The 17,819-nt window shown below is 36.2% G+C and overlaps 1 protein-coding gene across 5 annotated transcripts in view; it reads left to right on the top strand.

Annotated features, from left to right (window-relative positions):
- Positions 1–17,819, top strand: part of LOC124406594 — a 112,911-nt gene that overhangs the window by 77,113 nt on the left and 17,979 nt on the right. For all 5 annotated transcript variants that reach the window (XM_046882042.1, XM_046882040.1, XM_046882043.1 and 2 more), the window contains 2 exons: positions 4,842–4,905; positions 15,411–15,694. In XM_046882042.1, coding sequence (XP_046737998.1) covers positions 4,842–4,905; positions 15,411–15,694 — 348 coding nt within the window. The remainder of the gene's footprint in view (positions 1–4,841; positions 4,906–15,410; positions 15,695–17,819) is intronic.

The raw sequence follows: 17,819 nt of genomic DNA, 5'->3' as shown, positions 1-17,819 counted from the left end.
AAATTAAGTGTAGAGACTTTTATCGGTAATCAAAGTTCAGTGCTGGCAAGGCGAAATTAAATGATAAAAATTACTGGGTTCAGTTGTGTGGCTCAAAGCAATGAAGTTCTCTTTACATATAAACTTGAAAAGCATGAACATGATACGATTCGAACTTATAGAGTTGACTTGTTGACCTCAAGCATTCCATCGTGACGTTATGACCAGTGTCTCGGAGTTGCTGTTCATACCGGAAATGACGTAAGTTTCAAAATCGTTGTAGAGAATTCTTATCTGACTTTCCATATCAATCGGCCAGGTCTCGCGTTTCATATTTTTCCGTAGACGACGATTATCGGGTGTTTGGTAAGTTGGAAGCCTGTGAATGATAAACTCAATACGACCGAATACCTGCAGACGATTGCGTTTTATCAGCGATGTTCAATAAGCTGAAAGTCAGTGGACGATTCGTAACTATTCTCACAATCACACTACGTTATAAATGACATGAATAATTAATTTTCTTAAGACAATTCTGTAATTCAAAATTTGTCTGCATTAAATTCCACCGAGCTTGAATCATGTAAAAACGATCCAGTTACCGTGGACAACAAACAGCAACTCTGGAATGGTACACAATAACATTTAACTTATACATAACCAATAAAATTGGATGCTACGAATGACACTCCGACTTATGCGCTTTTTTATTTGTCATTTGAACTAGCTCCAAAAGACTGTGAAAAATCAATATGGCTGTATGATCTAATTTCGTTGTGTGAAAAAGCGTGTTGGCTGTAGATTACCAAACATTCAATTCGGCATTGAACTTCTGGTACTGTATTCAGTGAAGCCAACGTAACTGAAAAATAGTGATCGTTGTACTCCAAAACAGTCTCTGCATGCGGAAAATCGTTCTTCCATGGTGTGTAACGATTTCGTACGTTCCCTTAAAGTTCCTATGAATAATGGATTGGGCGAGAGTGGATTTCAAAGAGTAAATCGTGTACACATATTCGCAGCTCACACGTGTGAGAATGTAATAGTAGGTTGGCAAAGTAAAACCCGCGTCCGTACATGTTCGATAATTAACGTCGGTTGACCAATGGATTCGTCTCAAAAGTTACTTATACATCTGAATTATTATCGTCATTTCACAATGCATGTATCATACGTGAATCTATAGTGCGACCTCCACAACTCTGTATAAGGTGAGCTTACACAGCGATAATGGCCGCTGTGATTGGATCTTACATCTGTGCAGACTATAAGGCTGAATTAGTTGTGCGAAATTGAACAAGTTATATTAATCGCGCCGTCGTTGGTACAAATGGTTATACATCGCTCACTGTTGCTGTACTTTATTAGCCATTCTACGGCCAATTTCACGTCATTAAGTACCTGAAACTTCCACCTTAGCTATTTCGCGATTCGCACACTGTCAACCGAATATAAGTGAGTGTTTATTCAGATAAAAAATGAAATGTCACTTATTGTCAGCTGCTGATTACTTACTTATTTTATGTACCATTTGGGAGACTTGGAAAAATATCTAGAAATTTATTATCAGTCTGCCCGATGTTTCTTATCGTGCATTCTAAACAAAACACAAAGAAACAAAGGAGAAAAAGTTGAAAAAAGATGTAACTAAGAGCTTGAGATTTACTCCTTGAAATTCTATTTAAAACGATGTTTATTAATGAAAAATTTATTACCAAAGTTACACGCAGGGTTAAACGAGATCCTATTTTTATCAATAATTTGTAAACTTTGTCGACGATTTTCTCCGAGAAATCATTAATTCTCTTGATACGCTTCTTAATTGTTCATAACTGCAACCGTTTTTTTTTTTTTTTTTTTTTTTTTTTTTTTTTTTTTTTTTTTTTTTTTTTTTTTTTGTGTAACAAACTTGTATCAATAATTAAGACGACAACGGAAAGTGAAGATTGTGTCCATTCACGTGATGTATTAGTAATTAATTCAGCGTACGATTAACGATTGAGACATTACTAACAATTTCTCAAGACAAATTACGGATTCCTTCGACGACTACATCCTACAAAAACTTCAGCGCAGATAATGAATTGCGGCGGAGGTACAAGTAAGAAATACAAGATTGTAATTCTGATCAGACTTAAACCCATTTTGCAATTGGCAATTGACTCTCGGATCTATGAACATGTGCCCTAAATACGTTGACCGTTCGTGATGCGAATTTGAAAAGTTGGCCAATTGTTGTGCAACGACCTTCAGGCCGATTGTTTCTTTCTTTCTTTTTTTTCCTTACTTCATATTTCGAGAATATTTTTCTTTTCTTCTTCAAATATCAGGAAATATCATAAAAGTCTGTTTCATTAGTGGGAAAAATTTGAACTCGTCGTGATTTCTAATTAGGTATAAACGATCTAGAGACACATGCATGGTTATGCGCTTGGAGAAGTTGGATTAGATTGAATGGAGGTAATTTGATGGACGAAGTTGAGAACGAATTGAGGCTCCGTACTTTGAACAGAGAATGTCAGAACCGTGCCTGGCTGCATTTCTGAAGACGAATTTAACTATTGATTATACAGAGAGGTTGTACTACCAGCGATTAGTTTCTCCCCACCAACCCTCTCGACCCTTTCCTGCTTTCCTCGACGTTATAACTTTCTCTTGGCGTATTACACAGCCTAACCACCTCTACCCTGTAGGCCGCGGTGAATTTCATGAGGAAATCCAATTGCGTGTCAAAGATAACTTTTCATCGAGTTCGGCTTTCTCGTTCACCCTTCCTTATGTACTGCTTATATGTATGTATACATGAACTGAACATATAAGTTATCCACCAAAGTTCGAAGAATATAATCTTTGACTTCGCGAGGAGGGTTAAAAACGATACGCTCTAGAATGCGGACGGTGCGATGAACCCGATTTTCGAAAAACACTCGCGTGATGCAATCTGCCGAAAGACGATGCTCGTGGATCTGGGCGAGAAGACGCGTCTGCGCCAGGAAATATGGCAAAAAGAAAAAACCGGAAGAGCAGAGAAAAAAAATGTTGGAAAAATCCAAAAATACACACATCTGTCTTGCTTTGCCTACTGCCAATTATAAAATATCTTGGCATTCGGATTATAGTTGTGAAAACCATAAAACTGCTGGAATCCCGGTAGTGCGGAAGAAACAAATTTATTAAATTTTTTTCTCCATTTTTAACTCAACTCTATCGTGGGATCAAATTTTCAAAGTATCAATCACACCGATCCGTTTTTGAGAAAGTCACCCAATGCAGCAAGTACACTGCGGTTAAAATCAAGATAACTTTCGTTTGCGAAAACGATTTTGTAGCTTCAACTTATGGAAAGTTACTCGACCAATTATAAGATTCAATTTTCCACCGAAACGCGTTACAAAACTGATGAAATCCAGTTACAAAATCTTAACCGACCAATTCTCGTAAAAATTGGTGGTATTTAAGCTACTGTTATCAAAGTTCATATCTTGCGAAATTCGTCACATATTCGAATCAGTGAAATGTCTTGTGAAGCCAATAAGAGAAATATGAGGTAAAATGTGCGATGAAAAATTATGAATGGTAGAACTGTAGTAATGAGACGATTTTTTTTCCTCACTTAGTTTTTTCGAACATATCACTTACGTCGTCGTCGTCGTCGTCGTCGTCTCTACATTTTCACTTATCTTCGCAGTGAATAAAAATTCTAAATGCAGACAAAGATGTTTCCAAGTCCGTCCAATTTTTGGTATACACCGGGTGTCGTTTTCTTCAAGTGCTTCAAATCTACTCTGAGAATTGAAAATCCAAGCTCGTGTCTATATTCTTCTCAAGAAAACTCTGGTTCAACACGTACGATGCAGATTGAAAAAGTAACGCGTGTCCTAAAAACAGAACGAGGCCTCTGGCACCTCGCACAGTAGATTTTGGCTGGCCCGTTTAGCCCTCGTACCGTCGTCACGTAGCCCACTCAGCGACCTCCGGCGCAGTTTCACTGATTTAATTGGTTTCATTGGTCGTTTGTAGTGCGAACGAGACCTTAAGTGGCTGATTGCACTAAGAAAATAATGCGACGACCGAGAATTGAGAACGAACGATTTTCGTGCCCCTCGTCACACTGTCCGTCGCTGGTAACGGACTTAGAAAAACAAACTTGATCAAGTTTGTCTAACTTTACTACAATTCTACTGTTAATTTATTTCAATTGAATAATTGGTCGCATTAAAGGTAAACAATGTGGATAAAATCTTATTGAAACCCAGATGACGTAGATTTATTTTATTGATATATGTTTTATTTTATTTTTCACTGATAACTCAATGTCAAGAGTGATTTGCTTTTGTTATTCAGTCATTAGTAATTTTTTTTTTTTTTTTGCTTCCAACTGGGAAACTCGCGGTACGTGATGAGAAATGACAAAAAATTTCATAGCTGCAGGGTACATCTATTAATAATCTATACTTATTCTTAAATTGTTTATTCCTAACCGCATCTAATGATACGGACTTGATTCTGAAATCATTTCGTTGAGAATTTAATTCTCTAATTAAAACGGTCCAGATATTGTAAGCTTTAAAGTTTAATTTTACATAAAAATTAATCTTCAAATATATTTAGTCGCTAAACTGTTGACTTCACAACAAATATTCGAACAACATTTTTGTAAAGAAAGAAATTTTTGACTAAACACTTCCACGATCTAATCCGTATAATTAAAAACGGTGAAGTGGTGAGAATTAAAAAAAATCAAAAAAAAATCTCCCTTACGTTATTTAATTGAAAAAATCTTGAACTCTGAAAGCGAGAACTTCGTTATAGGAGTAAATAATTCCGTCTCTCTTAATAAGGGCAATTCTTATTCATTACAGAGACGGACGTCTGAAACTACCGTTGACGAAACCACGCAAAATGCCGCCCTCGTGCGAGTTTCCGGTAAGTTTTTTTCAAATTGTAATACATGTTATTCACTTGTAACACCATGCAAGTTATACGTAGTCAGTGTTCAGTATATTCTGTCTCCAGCTCACGATCAGATACAGATCTCGAGAGTGTTTTTTTTCGGTTTTTCTCATCTAAACAATGCTGCAAAGTTTAAACTGAGTTCTTCGATTTCTTTGTGCCAGATGGGAATTGGTCGTCGAGTATGAGAAAAATTGTAGAAAATATAGAAAGGACCATGATAAAAATCCTGATTTTAAATTCATTTCAATACAAGGTTCACTGTAACGCAATAAGCAGGCTACAAATCTTAGTTTCTGTAAAACATGAAAATTTTTTAACGCTTCAGACGAAGAAGGAAGAATTGTTCACAAGAAAAACGTAAACGAAATGTCGAACAAATCCTGAAATCGACAAGCATCAAGCTCGCAAATCTAAACAGATAATTAATTTGCTCCCCGTCAAACTGAAAAATAGTGAAGTAAATCAATGGGCAGAAAAACGAAAAGATCTGTTCCAGACACCGTATTTCTTGCGAATAATCACAAAAACTGTTTACGTCGATCGATATCTAACATCCGATAGGCACGCAACCATCAACATGGTCCAAAACGCCAATCCGATACTGGCTAAAGGCCGAGATTCGACGCCCAATTTTGAGATTCCAAAGGCTCACCCTGTATATCTCAATATTCCGAGATGTCGCAACCAGAGTCGAAGCAGTTCTTACAGTCCGTCATTACGAGATCTCAAATGCCTGACACACTTTAATCAATTGAATATGACGTCGAAACTTATGCATTCATACATGCTTGGCACACGTGCTTTATTCAATTGTACGGCCGTGTACTACATACATTACGCATGTAACTGCAGAGGCTCTCTTAATAGTTGATTAATTTTATTACGAGTTAATCGTTAGTCGGGAAATTCATGAAATGATTATGTTCGTAAGTTAAGAAGATTTCTTAAAAAATATTAAATAGTAATTAGATCGAATTATAATGAAAAGCTTAGACGTATATCGATGCTTCATTTTAAATCGCTTGGAAATGGTCAAGAATGTAGTAAAATAGTTCGATTTCACTTGACGATTGCTTATTCTATCAATTAGACTATTTTCTACAAAGTCATTCAAACCCATTTTTTTTGTCATTTTGCCCGCTTGATGTTTAATTTCACAACATTGCATCGATATTCGTTATGATCGAATACATGCATCTAGTTCCCTCACATTCTTATTCCAATCGATCCACGAATCAACACGACTAATTACGACGTGGTTCAACCGATTACTAGAACCGTCTCAACCTGAATGTTATAATTAGTGACGTTAGCGGTGGGATTTCCGTAATAGTCAGAAGAACTGGAAAAAATTTATCGTTTGCATTCTTGTTAATGCAAGCAAAAAGAAAAAATGTAGAAGCATTCAAGATCCAAGCTTGAAAAATTTTCTAATTCGCAAGTAATGCTTGAATTTCACGAAGATGGATTTTCCATGAATTCAAAACACTGTTTTTCGACCTCGTCTTGGGACTCGAATTCCAAATCTGTAGATTTGATGAATAAAATGTGATTTCTAAACGGGTGGATAAAATTTTTTTTTTTTCCAATAACCGAACATATTACTCGTAAGTATGTATCGTTGTAGTACTGGAGTCTGGCCAATCATAACAAAACGTCGACGAGGGTCGACAAAAACTGGATGAATTCATGGAAGATCCCTCTGATATATTCCGAACCTTCGGTTCCAACTTTGTTTCGTAAAACTCTCAATTCTGCACGTAGGATCATATTTTCCGTAGAACCTGATAGCTTCGCTGTAGAGCTGATCTCCAAGACGAACCTCTTCCAACGCCAACGATGCAATTTGCAACACCTATATATAACAGCTCTATTCTTTCCACGACAAAGTTAATACGTGATTAGTATTGCAGTTAGTAAATGTAGGAGCTTATATACGCAGTATAACGAACCAACATTGCATTTCCTCTTCTCATTATTATTGTCCTACTGGTAATTAGGTTAAGTAGTCTTTCCAGCAATAACAATGCTTGTACTTTTATACAAGACACAATGTATGTGAGAATTAAATAAGTAGCGGGTGATATAAGCTTACTACGAACGTCTATTCGCAAAAGAAAAGTATTATAATAGATTAGAAACATCTTTGGTTATATCAGTCTTGAAATCTGCGCAGTCGGTCAGCACAGAGCACGTCTTTCTTTTTTCTCGCTTCTCACTTCACGTTCTTCCGTCTTTCTTTGCTCTCGGGACTTGCGTCCCCGCACAGCTCTTTGAGGTGCTTATAAAGACTCGTTGTACACCTCGAAAACGCGGGGATGCAAAACTCCTATACCGCTTAAGCGATCAGAGTGAAACTTGGGCAGTTAATGCCTTATTTTGGCAAAAAGTGGAGTGACTTTTTACTTTTTTTAAATTTTGAAAAAAAATTTTACAGATTGGTTACCACCCGCAGAAATTGGCCAAATTTTCACAGTTGCACTGAATGGAACGAACTATCCGGTATGATGCCACTCGGCGGTGATAAAACACACATTTTGAGCCCAGTCCCATGAGATTTGATAGTGAAGTGACGAAATGGTAGCTGATCTGGTTTTCGATTACGAAGAACACCGAAATCTCATTTTGGTGACATTTGTCGGTAATTTCTTACCGACATTACACGCATACATTATCGGCATGCGCGTAATGTCGGTAACAAATCTCGCCAAAATGAGATTTCGGTGTACTTCGTAAGTGAAAACCAGATCAGCTGCCATTTCGTCATTTCACCATAAAATCTCATGGAACTGGGCTCAAAATGTGTGTTTTATCACCGCCGAGTGGCGTCATACCGGATAGTTCGATCCATTCAGTGCAACTGTGCAAATTTGGCCAATTTCTGTGGGTGGTAACCAATCTGTAAAATTTTTTTCCAAATTTTGAAAAAGTAAAAAGACGCTCCACTTTTTGCCAAAATAAAGCATTAACTGCCCAAGTTTCACTTTGATCGCTTAAGCGGTATAGGAGTTTTGCATCCCAGCGTTTTCGAGGTGTACAACGGGTCTTTATAAGCACCTTAAGCTTCGACTAGCGTCTCTGTTTTGTAGGGACTCTAATTCCTGCGGAATCTTCCGCCTTCATGAAGCTGGGAATTGGACTAAGAATAGAATGGAGAGAGCATATTACAGCGACGGTGACGACGTAAGACGTAAATTGTATGTGATGCTCTCTGATTGATTGTGCCATCTTGGTAGTCCCACTTGTGGTGCCATCTGGTAGTAACTGCGAAGGGCCCTAACCTAGCAAATCACTGATATAGTTATAGAAATTTTATTCAATTAGTATATAATGTATTTTACTCACCACGTAGCACCACGGGTGGGACTTCCAATATGGCGCTGAACCGAGTTCCCCTTACGTCTAAAGTCGTCACGTCCCACGTCTATACTTTTGTCTTATGCTCCTTCCATTCTATTTCTAGCTCCACGTCCGCCTCCCAAGACGTTTTTTGGGGTAGGGTTTCATATAATCTGCGGCACAGGGTGTGTTTTGGGTCCTTCTCTATCTGTCTCCCTTTTTAATAACTTTATTTCAATTATTTCGTGTTACTTGTCGTATTTTATATGGCCCAAAGATTTTTTTTTTCTTTACTTTCAGGCTGAAACCGAAGTTTGTTCGATAACAAGCAAATCTTACATGTTGTACGACGTTGCTTATTTATAGTTTTGGTTCTGGTTTCGTCGATTTTTGTTTTCTATATCCTTGACATATCTTGTTTTATAGGAGTGTTTTTAGCTTATCACATTCTCCGTTAAAAAATCCGAAGGCCTCTTCTTCGATTAAAATGGAGATTTCTACGTTTTGTTGGTTCCTTTATCTTTGCTACGATCATGGCTTGATCAAGTGTCACGCCAATACGCCAATATTTCATTGATAGGTGCTATTCATCCATTTTTGCACTTTTTCTAAATGGTTATACCAGTTTCATCAGAATTGGAATTATAATACGATATATCCGCCACACCTAATCATTTCCTCGGGGTACTTCAATGACGAGGAAACGAATAAGTGCTTCTGCGAGTCTCAGACGTTCTTACTTTTGCTCCGTAGTGAACATCGTATTCAAATATTTCCGAGCCTAGAGCCCGTTTGGCAACTTTCGGCGATAAATTCTTTTTATTCAAGGTCTTTTTTTTTGTAATGCCTCGCAGTGCGTTTGAATGACACACGATGTAAATATCTCATCTCCAAATTTTTTAAAATTTTTTATAGTATCTAGTATATCTAGCTCGTACGAATAAAATTTTTGGTAACCAATGTTTCTTGGGGTAAAACTAATCCAGAAATTCAATGGTAATAATCTAGAATGCAAAAAAACTTGTCATTATTTTTCATTTAACGGAAATTAATCGTTCTTTCTTCAATTAAGTTGAAATGTTGTACTTTAAGGAATAAAATATTTCATCAACATTATAGACCATTGAGGATTTTGATAGAAACTAAAAAACATTTTCAAATACTTATATTTAATACTTTGTTCGTAAAAATATACGAAGATTTTCTTTTCTTAATATTAAATCCATTTTTTGCTGTGATCTTCAGTGCAACCTTCAATTTTGTGAAGCCATCTTCGGCTGCTCGGATGTAGCAGATATGATTAGGTCATCCGTATACATATGTATAAAGTATGCATTTCTTCATCAAACTGTTACTTGATCGAATCACGCGATCTATAAGCCAATCATGGATGTTTTTTTTTATTGAGAATATTTTTCTCGGCGCTCATCGTCTGGACTGTAGACATACAAACCGGCTTGGCATCGGTCACAGATGTCGTTCAAACAGCGATCTGCACAAAAAAAATTTAACTTGAATAACAACAATGCCCAAAAGTTATCAATAAATTGTTTAAACAAAACATTGCTTATCTAATTTTTAGGGAATGATTTTTTCGTCGTGTGAAATGAATTCGCTGATCTTTCTGAGTACATATGAATTTATTTCGCAAATAATTAACTGCTTTGCTAAACATTGCAATAGCTTTTCGCCATGGATTAATTTTTGTCCAGTCTAATCACCGACCTCTTAATCGGCGATCCATTTTTCGATCGATCACTTGTTCCGGAAAATCGGGCGTTGGATGTAAAAAATTTTCAGTCTAGAAAAATAGAAAAATAAAAAACCACTTGCTAAAAAATATGAAACAAATTTCAAAAATCCTGTGTGGCATATGAAAATGTTTTAGCAATCATCCATAGTACAATGATTACCGCTTCAAATTTTTTAAATAGCATTAATATTATGTTAGCAAACGATTCGCTACGTTGTACCAGAATATGAGAGAAGCGGTAGAACCCCAACAATCGTAAAGCACAGGTAGATTTCCAGTGTTCTCAGAGTCAGAAATGAGGTCAATTAAAAGCCGGGATGAACCATCGACGTCATAACTGCATATTAATAATATTTGTATTTTGTAACCAGGCCGAAGTTAATTACAAATTACATCTGTATTTTGTTATGAGCCACAAATAAATTGCAAATTACACTTATATTTTTTATCAGGTTGAAACGAAATAAAAGATACATTTGCATTTTGTATTTACAAATTTTTGTATTTATCTTCTAATGACAAAATGCGAACGTTATTTGAATTTAATAAACATACAAATGACATTTGTATTTGTATTTTTTCTTTCTAATTACAAAATACAAAATATCAGTTTAATATGTATTTTATCCATCTTCAATTAAAAATTTCAAATGTTATATTTATTTTATTTTCGTCCTGATTACAAATGATATTTGTAATTGTGAACTCGCTATGCATCGATTGAGTGGAGAAAGTAAAAAGTGTTGCGTCTAATTGATCTCGTAATCTCATACCGTGGAATCTATCATCTAATTATAAATTCTAACGTACCTAATTCAAGGTAGGGGAGGACCTAGATGGAGTTTCGATATACGCAGCGTATATAGTATTTCCTTTCAGCCGTAAATCTTAAGTACCTACCCCTTACCAACTCGCAACTTGCAACTTGGGACATGAAACGTGAAACTTGGCGGGGAAAATTATAGTTCTCGGTCGGAGGTAGAGGCCGTGGAAAATTGATTTACTCCTTGCTGCGTACGTAGATCATTAACCCCCGTAGACTGATTCGTACTTCGGGTTTGTTATTCGGTTGATCTTGTCCAAAGTATCTTTCTGGTTTATTTTTTATTTTCATATTTTTTACTGCCAAGTATCTGTGCAATATTGACCTTTCACATGAGTAGACCGGAAGAAAAGAAGGTTGATTTAAAAAAATTTTATCGCAAATACTTTTAATTCGTTTCTAATCGGGGGTTCTTCATTCGTTTTCGTTTTTGTTTTTTAACGATAAGATGTATCTTCTTTTTTTTTCAAAGTCATCATTAATCAACGATTCTCGGGTCATGAAGTACTGCAGCTCTCACAGTATCCTTAGTAGAAATTTTTGCCTGTCTACCAGTCGCATTTTGAGTTTTGATTTCGGCGATTTTACAATTTTTATTTTTTTTTTGCTAAATTGCCCATAATTTGAACAATTTCTGGAATCTCGCCATAAAATTTACACACAATATTATTTATACTTCAAATGAAGAAAAAATGAAAACAAATGTTTTTTCGAAAATTGCACCTGTATCTTCTCTCTCAATTACTAGTATTTTTTTTAGTATATCTATGTCTGATGTATCGTATCTCGAGAAATGATAATTTTTATATTTTGAACATCGTCTTCTCACGGCCAGTGAAATTTGCTTCTTTGTAACTGGAGGTCAAGTCTAATTTTATATTTCAGACTGACGCGTACTTGAAACTGTATAATTTTCAACCGCCAAGGTAAAAGTTAATGCATAACTATGTAAAAGTGATCTCTGGTAAGCCTAACAAAGATTAGATTATCAATTACAGCGCAAAATATCGACAATGGAAATTAATTTGTCATACTTTGAAACGATTTTCTGAACACGAAATCGCAGTAATATTGAAGAAGCATTAATTAAAACTGATTAAGAAATCAACTGATTCAGATCAAATGACTACCGCGAAGCGTCTACTTCATGTATAGCTTCAAATTGGTATAATGCATTTAATTCCGTTTTAGTTCGTAACAGGACAAAACTAAAAGGAATATCTTACATTCGGTGCAGGGTACGATTTACTAGACGTAGAATCGCGAAAACGTGATTCCAGTTACGGCACTCACTTGTAATCTTGACGGAAAATACGCTAGAAATTCTTTCTTGAAATTCTTAGGTCTGGAATTGCAACAGTGTTCTGTAACTACCGATTGGAGTAGACGTACAGTAAAATACATAAAAGCCTTAACCTTCTGGCTAACTTGTTTTCAGTCCGAAACAAAATTCGAGTTCAATTCTATATGAATTATCTGAAAATGGCTGGCGATGCAGCTGACGTGAGAAAATGAGGTGCATTGTCATATAATTCGTACAGAATTGAAGTCACATTTTGTTTCGGACCGAAAACAAGTTAGCCGGAAGGTTTGATGCATTAAATTGATGCATTTTATTGTACCGACTGTAGTCATCGGTTGATCCAGTCCACGACTTGAATCATGTTCCGTAATGATGACGTCGCACAAATTATATCCAAGGGTAATGGATCGATTAATTAAAAATACTTCGAAGTTCAATTAATTAATACAAAATTTTATAAAGATGGCCACGAATTGTACAGTGACCACAAATAGTGGATCTACTCTACTAATTTAAACTACTGACTAAATCGCTCTGAGATTTTGAGCAACCAAATCACGGTAGTGGAAAGAAAGCTTGCCCAGCACGTCAAAGAGTATGGTGAAGTTTAATACATATTTATATCTTGAGTCAACACCTCAAGTACCAAAGTGATACCGAGTGCCATTAGCATAGAGAAGATATTCGCGAGGTGAAAAGATCAGACAGTAAAACGCGCCTGAATTATAGCAGCAGAGCTTTAAGTGAAAAAGTAGGTGAAGACAGCTGCAGCCACTTGAGAGTACCGTTGGCCATTTAAACAATCGTCCGCACCTGTTAAGCCTGTAATGGTGTTATTACAGAGCTCTGAGTAACAGTGTTATCGTAACGCTCGAGGCGATTTAAGCGTGATGTCACGTGACCGATTTAAAAAGCATTCACGAGAATCAATTCGATTCTTTGGTAAAAGTTTGAATTTAATTTTTCAACTTTCTTGGTTACCAACAACGAACTGCAGTATTAGGTCTGTTTAGGCAGATGATCAATCCACGCAGTGTCGCGTTAGTTTTGACCCTGACATTTAGACCATATCGTCCACGTACACCTGGTGAACGTATGTATGTAGATTATATGTATACACTAGGGTGGCGCAAAAAGACCGCCTTTTTTTTTTTTTGAGTGTCGTGTGACAAAATGTTAGTTTTTTATGTTTTAAGAGCTCACTCCAAAGGACAGCTCAAAAAAAAAATTTAAGAGGTCGCTCCAAATTTTTTTAAATGTCAATAATCGTCAAATAATTAAATTAAAAAAATTATATTTTCAGTCTTTCGTTTGATTTTTAATTCATGTCGTGGTGTATTGTTATCGATTCTTTCTTACTAAATTAAAGAAAAAAAATGTATGAAATTTTACTATGAATATTAAAAGGTCGCTCGAAAAGATCTAAAGAAATGCACCAAAAAATTGAGAAAAAAATTATGAGCGACCTTTCAAAATTCAAATTTTGAACTGAATCTTTCGGAAACTTCATTTTTTTTGTCTATAAAATTATACCTCAACGAGAAAAAAAAATTAAAATAAAAAAAAAAAATCGATTTTTGAAGATTTCTGACGTTTTAAAAAATGTGGAGCGACCTCTTAAAATTTTTTTTTTTGAACTGTACTTTGGAGTGGGCTCTTAAAACATCAAAAACTAACATTTTGTCACACGAGACTCAAAAAAAAAAAAAAAAATAGTCGGTTTTTTTGCGCCACCCTAGTATACACCCACGTTACATATACCAAGAGGAACAAAATGCATCGAAGCCAGTTCAACGGACTGACTAATGTACACGGAAACTTTCCGAGTCGCACGTGTAGATATAGTTTATCCGTTATAAAGTTTTCCATTCTTTGTCGATAGCATAAGAGAAATTGAAAAGTTGTTCTCATCATCAGATAGTAGCTTCTGGTTCTTACTAGTGATTTTATTAAAGAAACAAAAAAAACAAAAAACAAAGAGTTGTGCCGAAGTTCTTGTGAGTTAGGTACTAAAATTTTTGCAGGCTACACTAGTAAACAACGTGTTCAACATCGTACGACTGTTATGTTATGACATTCTTTTTCACGAATGTAAACCACTGCGACACTTGGGAATTCAAAATTTATATCCCGTGTTTGCGGTTTTTTTCAACAGACACGTCTTAAAGCAAGCACTTTTCTGAGAGTCAGAAGTGTCCGAAGTCAAGATCATTTATACAGACTTTTTCCGTCAGTGTCACAACAGTAGTTCTATAAACATATTCAGACATTTTTTTTTTGGAAAAAAACATCAACATCAACAGCTCACTTCAACATTCCGTCAAATTCCAAAGGGTTCGACCATAACTTCAATTCACTTCACTTCCGGGTTTACACTTGTAGAGAAATTCATTCGAATGAAGTTTTAGTCACGACAAGTCCTTCGTATTCTTGGAATCACTTTGTAATGACTTTCGATTATTATATTAATTTTGTACTAATTTGTGAACAATACTAAAAAAATTATGATCGATAAAAATCGAATTTCATTCTAAGGAAGGACGTATTAAATTTTGAATTTTTACGAAATAGTTGTTATAGTACTATATGGAGACCATGAAAATTATCGAGAAAACGTTCAAAAATAATTCACAAAGTAAAACAGAAGATAGAGGCAGACGAAAAAGTCATTCAAAAGTGTTTTGATTAAATTAAACTCATGAAGTCACTTGAAACCAATTGAAGTCTTTTAACTTCGTGAAGTCATTTCAAGAAATTTGTAGTCTTGAATTCAAGCGATATTTAGACCCCTTAATTTCATAAAATCTCTTCAAGCCATTTAGATTCAATTGAAGTTAAACTCGTTTCAAACCAATCGAAGTCTTTCGACTTCGTGAAGTTATTACAAGCCAGACACAATTTCGCGAACGTTCGAACACGAAGCTGCTTGCAGTCTCTTCATTTCATGAAGTCACATGAATTCACATGAATTCAGATGTCAAAGCCGTTTGAAGTCAATCGAATGAAGTCTTATGCTTCCCTGAAGTCTTGATAGGTCAGATTTATGCTCGATCCCGAAGTGGTCAACACATCGTCGAAATCTCAGCATTCCGTAACCAGCTACGCGACTTGAGTGTGTTTAATTAACACCGAATGGTTCCATGGCCCCGATAATCGGCAATTTCCACTCCGTTTCTGAATATAAAAATATCTCGTCCAAGTCTCGCATTAAATTCACAATCTGTTGAGAGACGCTCATTTTTATCTTCGGTTTGCAGATGATGCCGTTGCGCCCGCTCTGTCTTCGGGCACGTCTCCGTCCCCGTCCCTGTCCCCATCGCCGGCTGCACCAGTTACGCACCGAGGGTCAACCACGAGCACGTTTCGCCGGCTTTCCGACGTCGACAAGCTGCTTCTCGAAGCCATGGACACCAGTCGGGAAAGGACAAGACACACTGGGAGGTTTTTAACGATGCACAAACGACGCCGCAAGCGATTGACCACCAGGGCTCTGAACCAACACCAAGGCATACTCGACGACATATTTCACGGGCAAGTACAGGTCTGTATCCATTTATACCCTCGATACTCTTTCCTGCGCGTACAAGACCTTGAACGTACATCATGTGAATAACTGGCTTAAGGTGCTTATAAAGACCCTCAGAAATTGGCCAAATTTTCACAGTTGCACTGAATGGATCGACCTATCCGGTATGATGCCACTCGGTGGTGATAAAACACACATTTTGAGCCCAGTCCCATGAGATTTGATGGTGAAATGACGAAATGGCAGTTGATCTGGTTTTCACTTACGAAGTACACCGAAATCTCATTTTTCTTTGATCTTTATTCAAATTCTTTCTTCCACTCGTTATTTGTATAAGATTTGGAGCGAATCACACTTACCTCTATTTGCAGTTGTTCAGATCCGAAGATCTATCATATTCAATCTGATTTCTTTAATATTATTTTACTGATTTCAATCAAAATTAGATTCGTAAAATTGCACAAAACCGTGAGCAAAAAATTTTTTCCTTACCAATTCTGAACAATTTAAAACTTCTACAGTACATACACAAAAAAAAAATTTACCAGATGTCCAGGATTTTATGTTTTAGTTACTGAAAATCCGCGCTCATTACTTTGAAATACCTACCAAACAAATTCTATCTCCTTTTTTGTTACGGAATAATTGAAAGATGACTTGTGATTTCAATGGTATTTACAAATCCGTTTTGGGCGCAGGGGGCGCCACCGGTAATCAAAGCGATCGAACCGAAAATCGGAGCGCGAGAGATCAGTTCACTGCTAACGACCCAAGTGATGAGTCGCTTCACACGAGGATCAAAGTCTGGCGAATATTCGAATCACCGTATCTCTGTTTAAGCATCAAGGGGATTTCATGCCATAGCGGCTTTTCCCCTACGAGCCAATAAAGTCATTCATGGTTTCGGCTCCATCAAGGGTTTAGATTTTTTTATTTCCACTCATGCATCGCCCTGCACTCCCCATCCTCTCTCGCAAAGAATATCACGGAAGCTTCCCATGTGAGAACGGTTTCGACGCTAACACTCGTCTTACAGTTAGCGCAGAAGACCTTTTTGTTGAAATCTATAAATAAATTTATTGGTGGAATGAGATCTGTAATCAAGTGATCGGGATCATTTTACTCCAATTTCCGCGCAGCCATTCGACATAAATAATCGACTGTCTAAGACTATTTTTACATCTTATTATAACTCTTGAGAGGGTAAATTTAATGATGTGTAAAATATGAGCTCTTGAACTCTGTTGGCCTTCGAGGATGAACTTCATTTTGATCATTTCTATACATACACCAGTTTGGACTTAATTTCATGATTCATCAGACTTACCCGTGACTTGTAGGAGAAATTATAAATGCGTTGTCGGTGTAGGAAAAAAGTTCAATTTTTCGCGACGCAGGTGAATCAATATTTTCATGAAGATAGAAAAACTGTGTATTATCAGATTCTATGGAACAAGAATTCATTTTTATCTTATCCCTTGGAAAACTGGTGTCTTTGTTTCGGTAAAACTGAATTTTGTACACTCAGGTTAGAAAAAAACGTTTATCAAACAAAAATATATATTTTTTTTGGCCCAATATTGTTTTCTCAAATGCTTGACCCAATTCAACGTTTGCGAAACTATGAAAAGTGGCTGTTATTTCGATGGGATCAATCCTGTTTTGCTCCGGGTGAAGTTGTTGAAAAAACAAAAATACGGGTATTAAAAAAAGTCCTAAAAAACATTCGGTCACATTTATTTTATAGTCATCCCCTTCGAACGCTGCGTTACAAAGTTTAGTTTGCCTGAAAGAAAGACACGAACTTTTAAGTGAAAAAATTGAAAGAATTTTGGTTTTATTGGACCAGAAAATACACCGTTGATTCCTCGGAATCGGAATTTTAAACAGTTTCAATAACTACGCTTATGAAAATACTGATATTTTTTGGCGAAATTTTTTACTCTGTTCTTTCATGCCGAATAACCGTGTAAGAATTATAGGAATAACATATATATCTTCATTCAATAACATCGAAACGTTCGCAAATGTTGCTGCAACGCTTTGACATTATCGTAGTATTTACATATACTACCATTAATTATTATTCTTTTGTTTACCCAGCTTTTATATCATGCCTTTAGGCATGCATACGATCGAG

Source organism: Diprion similis, chromosome 6, assembly GCF_021155765.1.
Source record: "Diprion similis isolate iyDipSimi1 chromosome 6, iyDipSimi1.1, whole genome shotgun sequence".
Lineage (NCBI taxonomy): Eukaryota > Metazoa > Arthropoda > Insecta > Hymenoptera > Diprionidae > Diprion > Diprion similis.
Note: the sequence above shows the minus strand (reverse complement) of the source record. Positions and strands in the feature narration are given on the sequence as shown.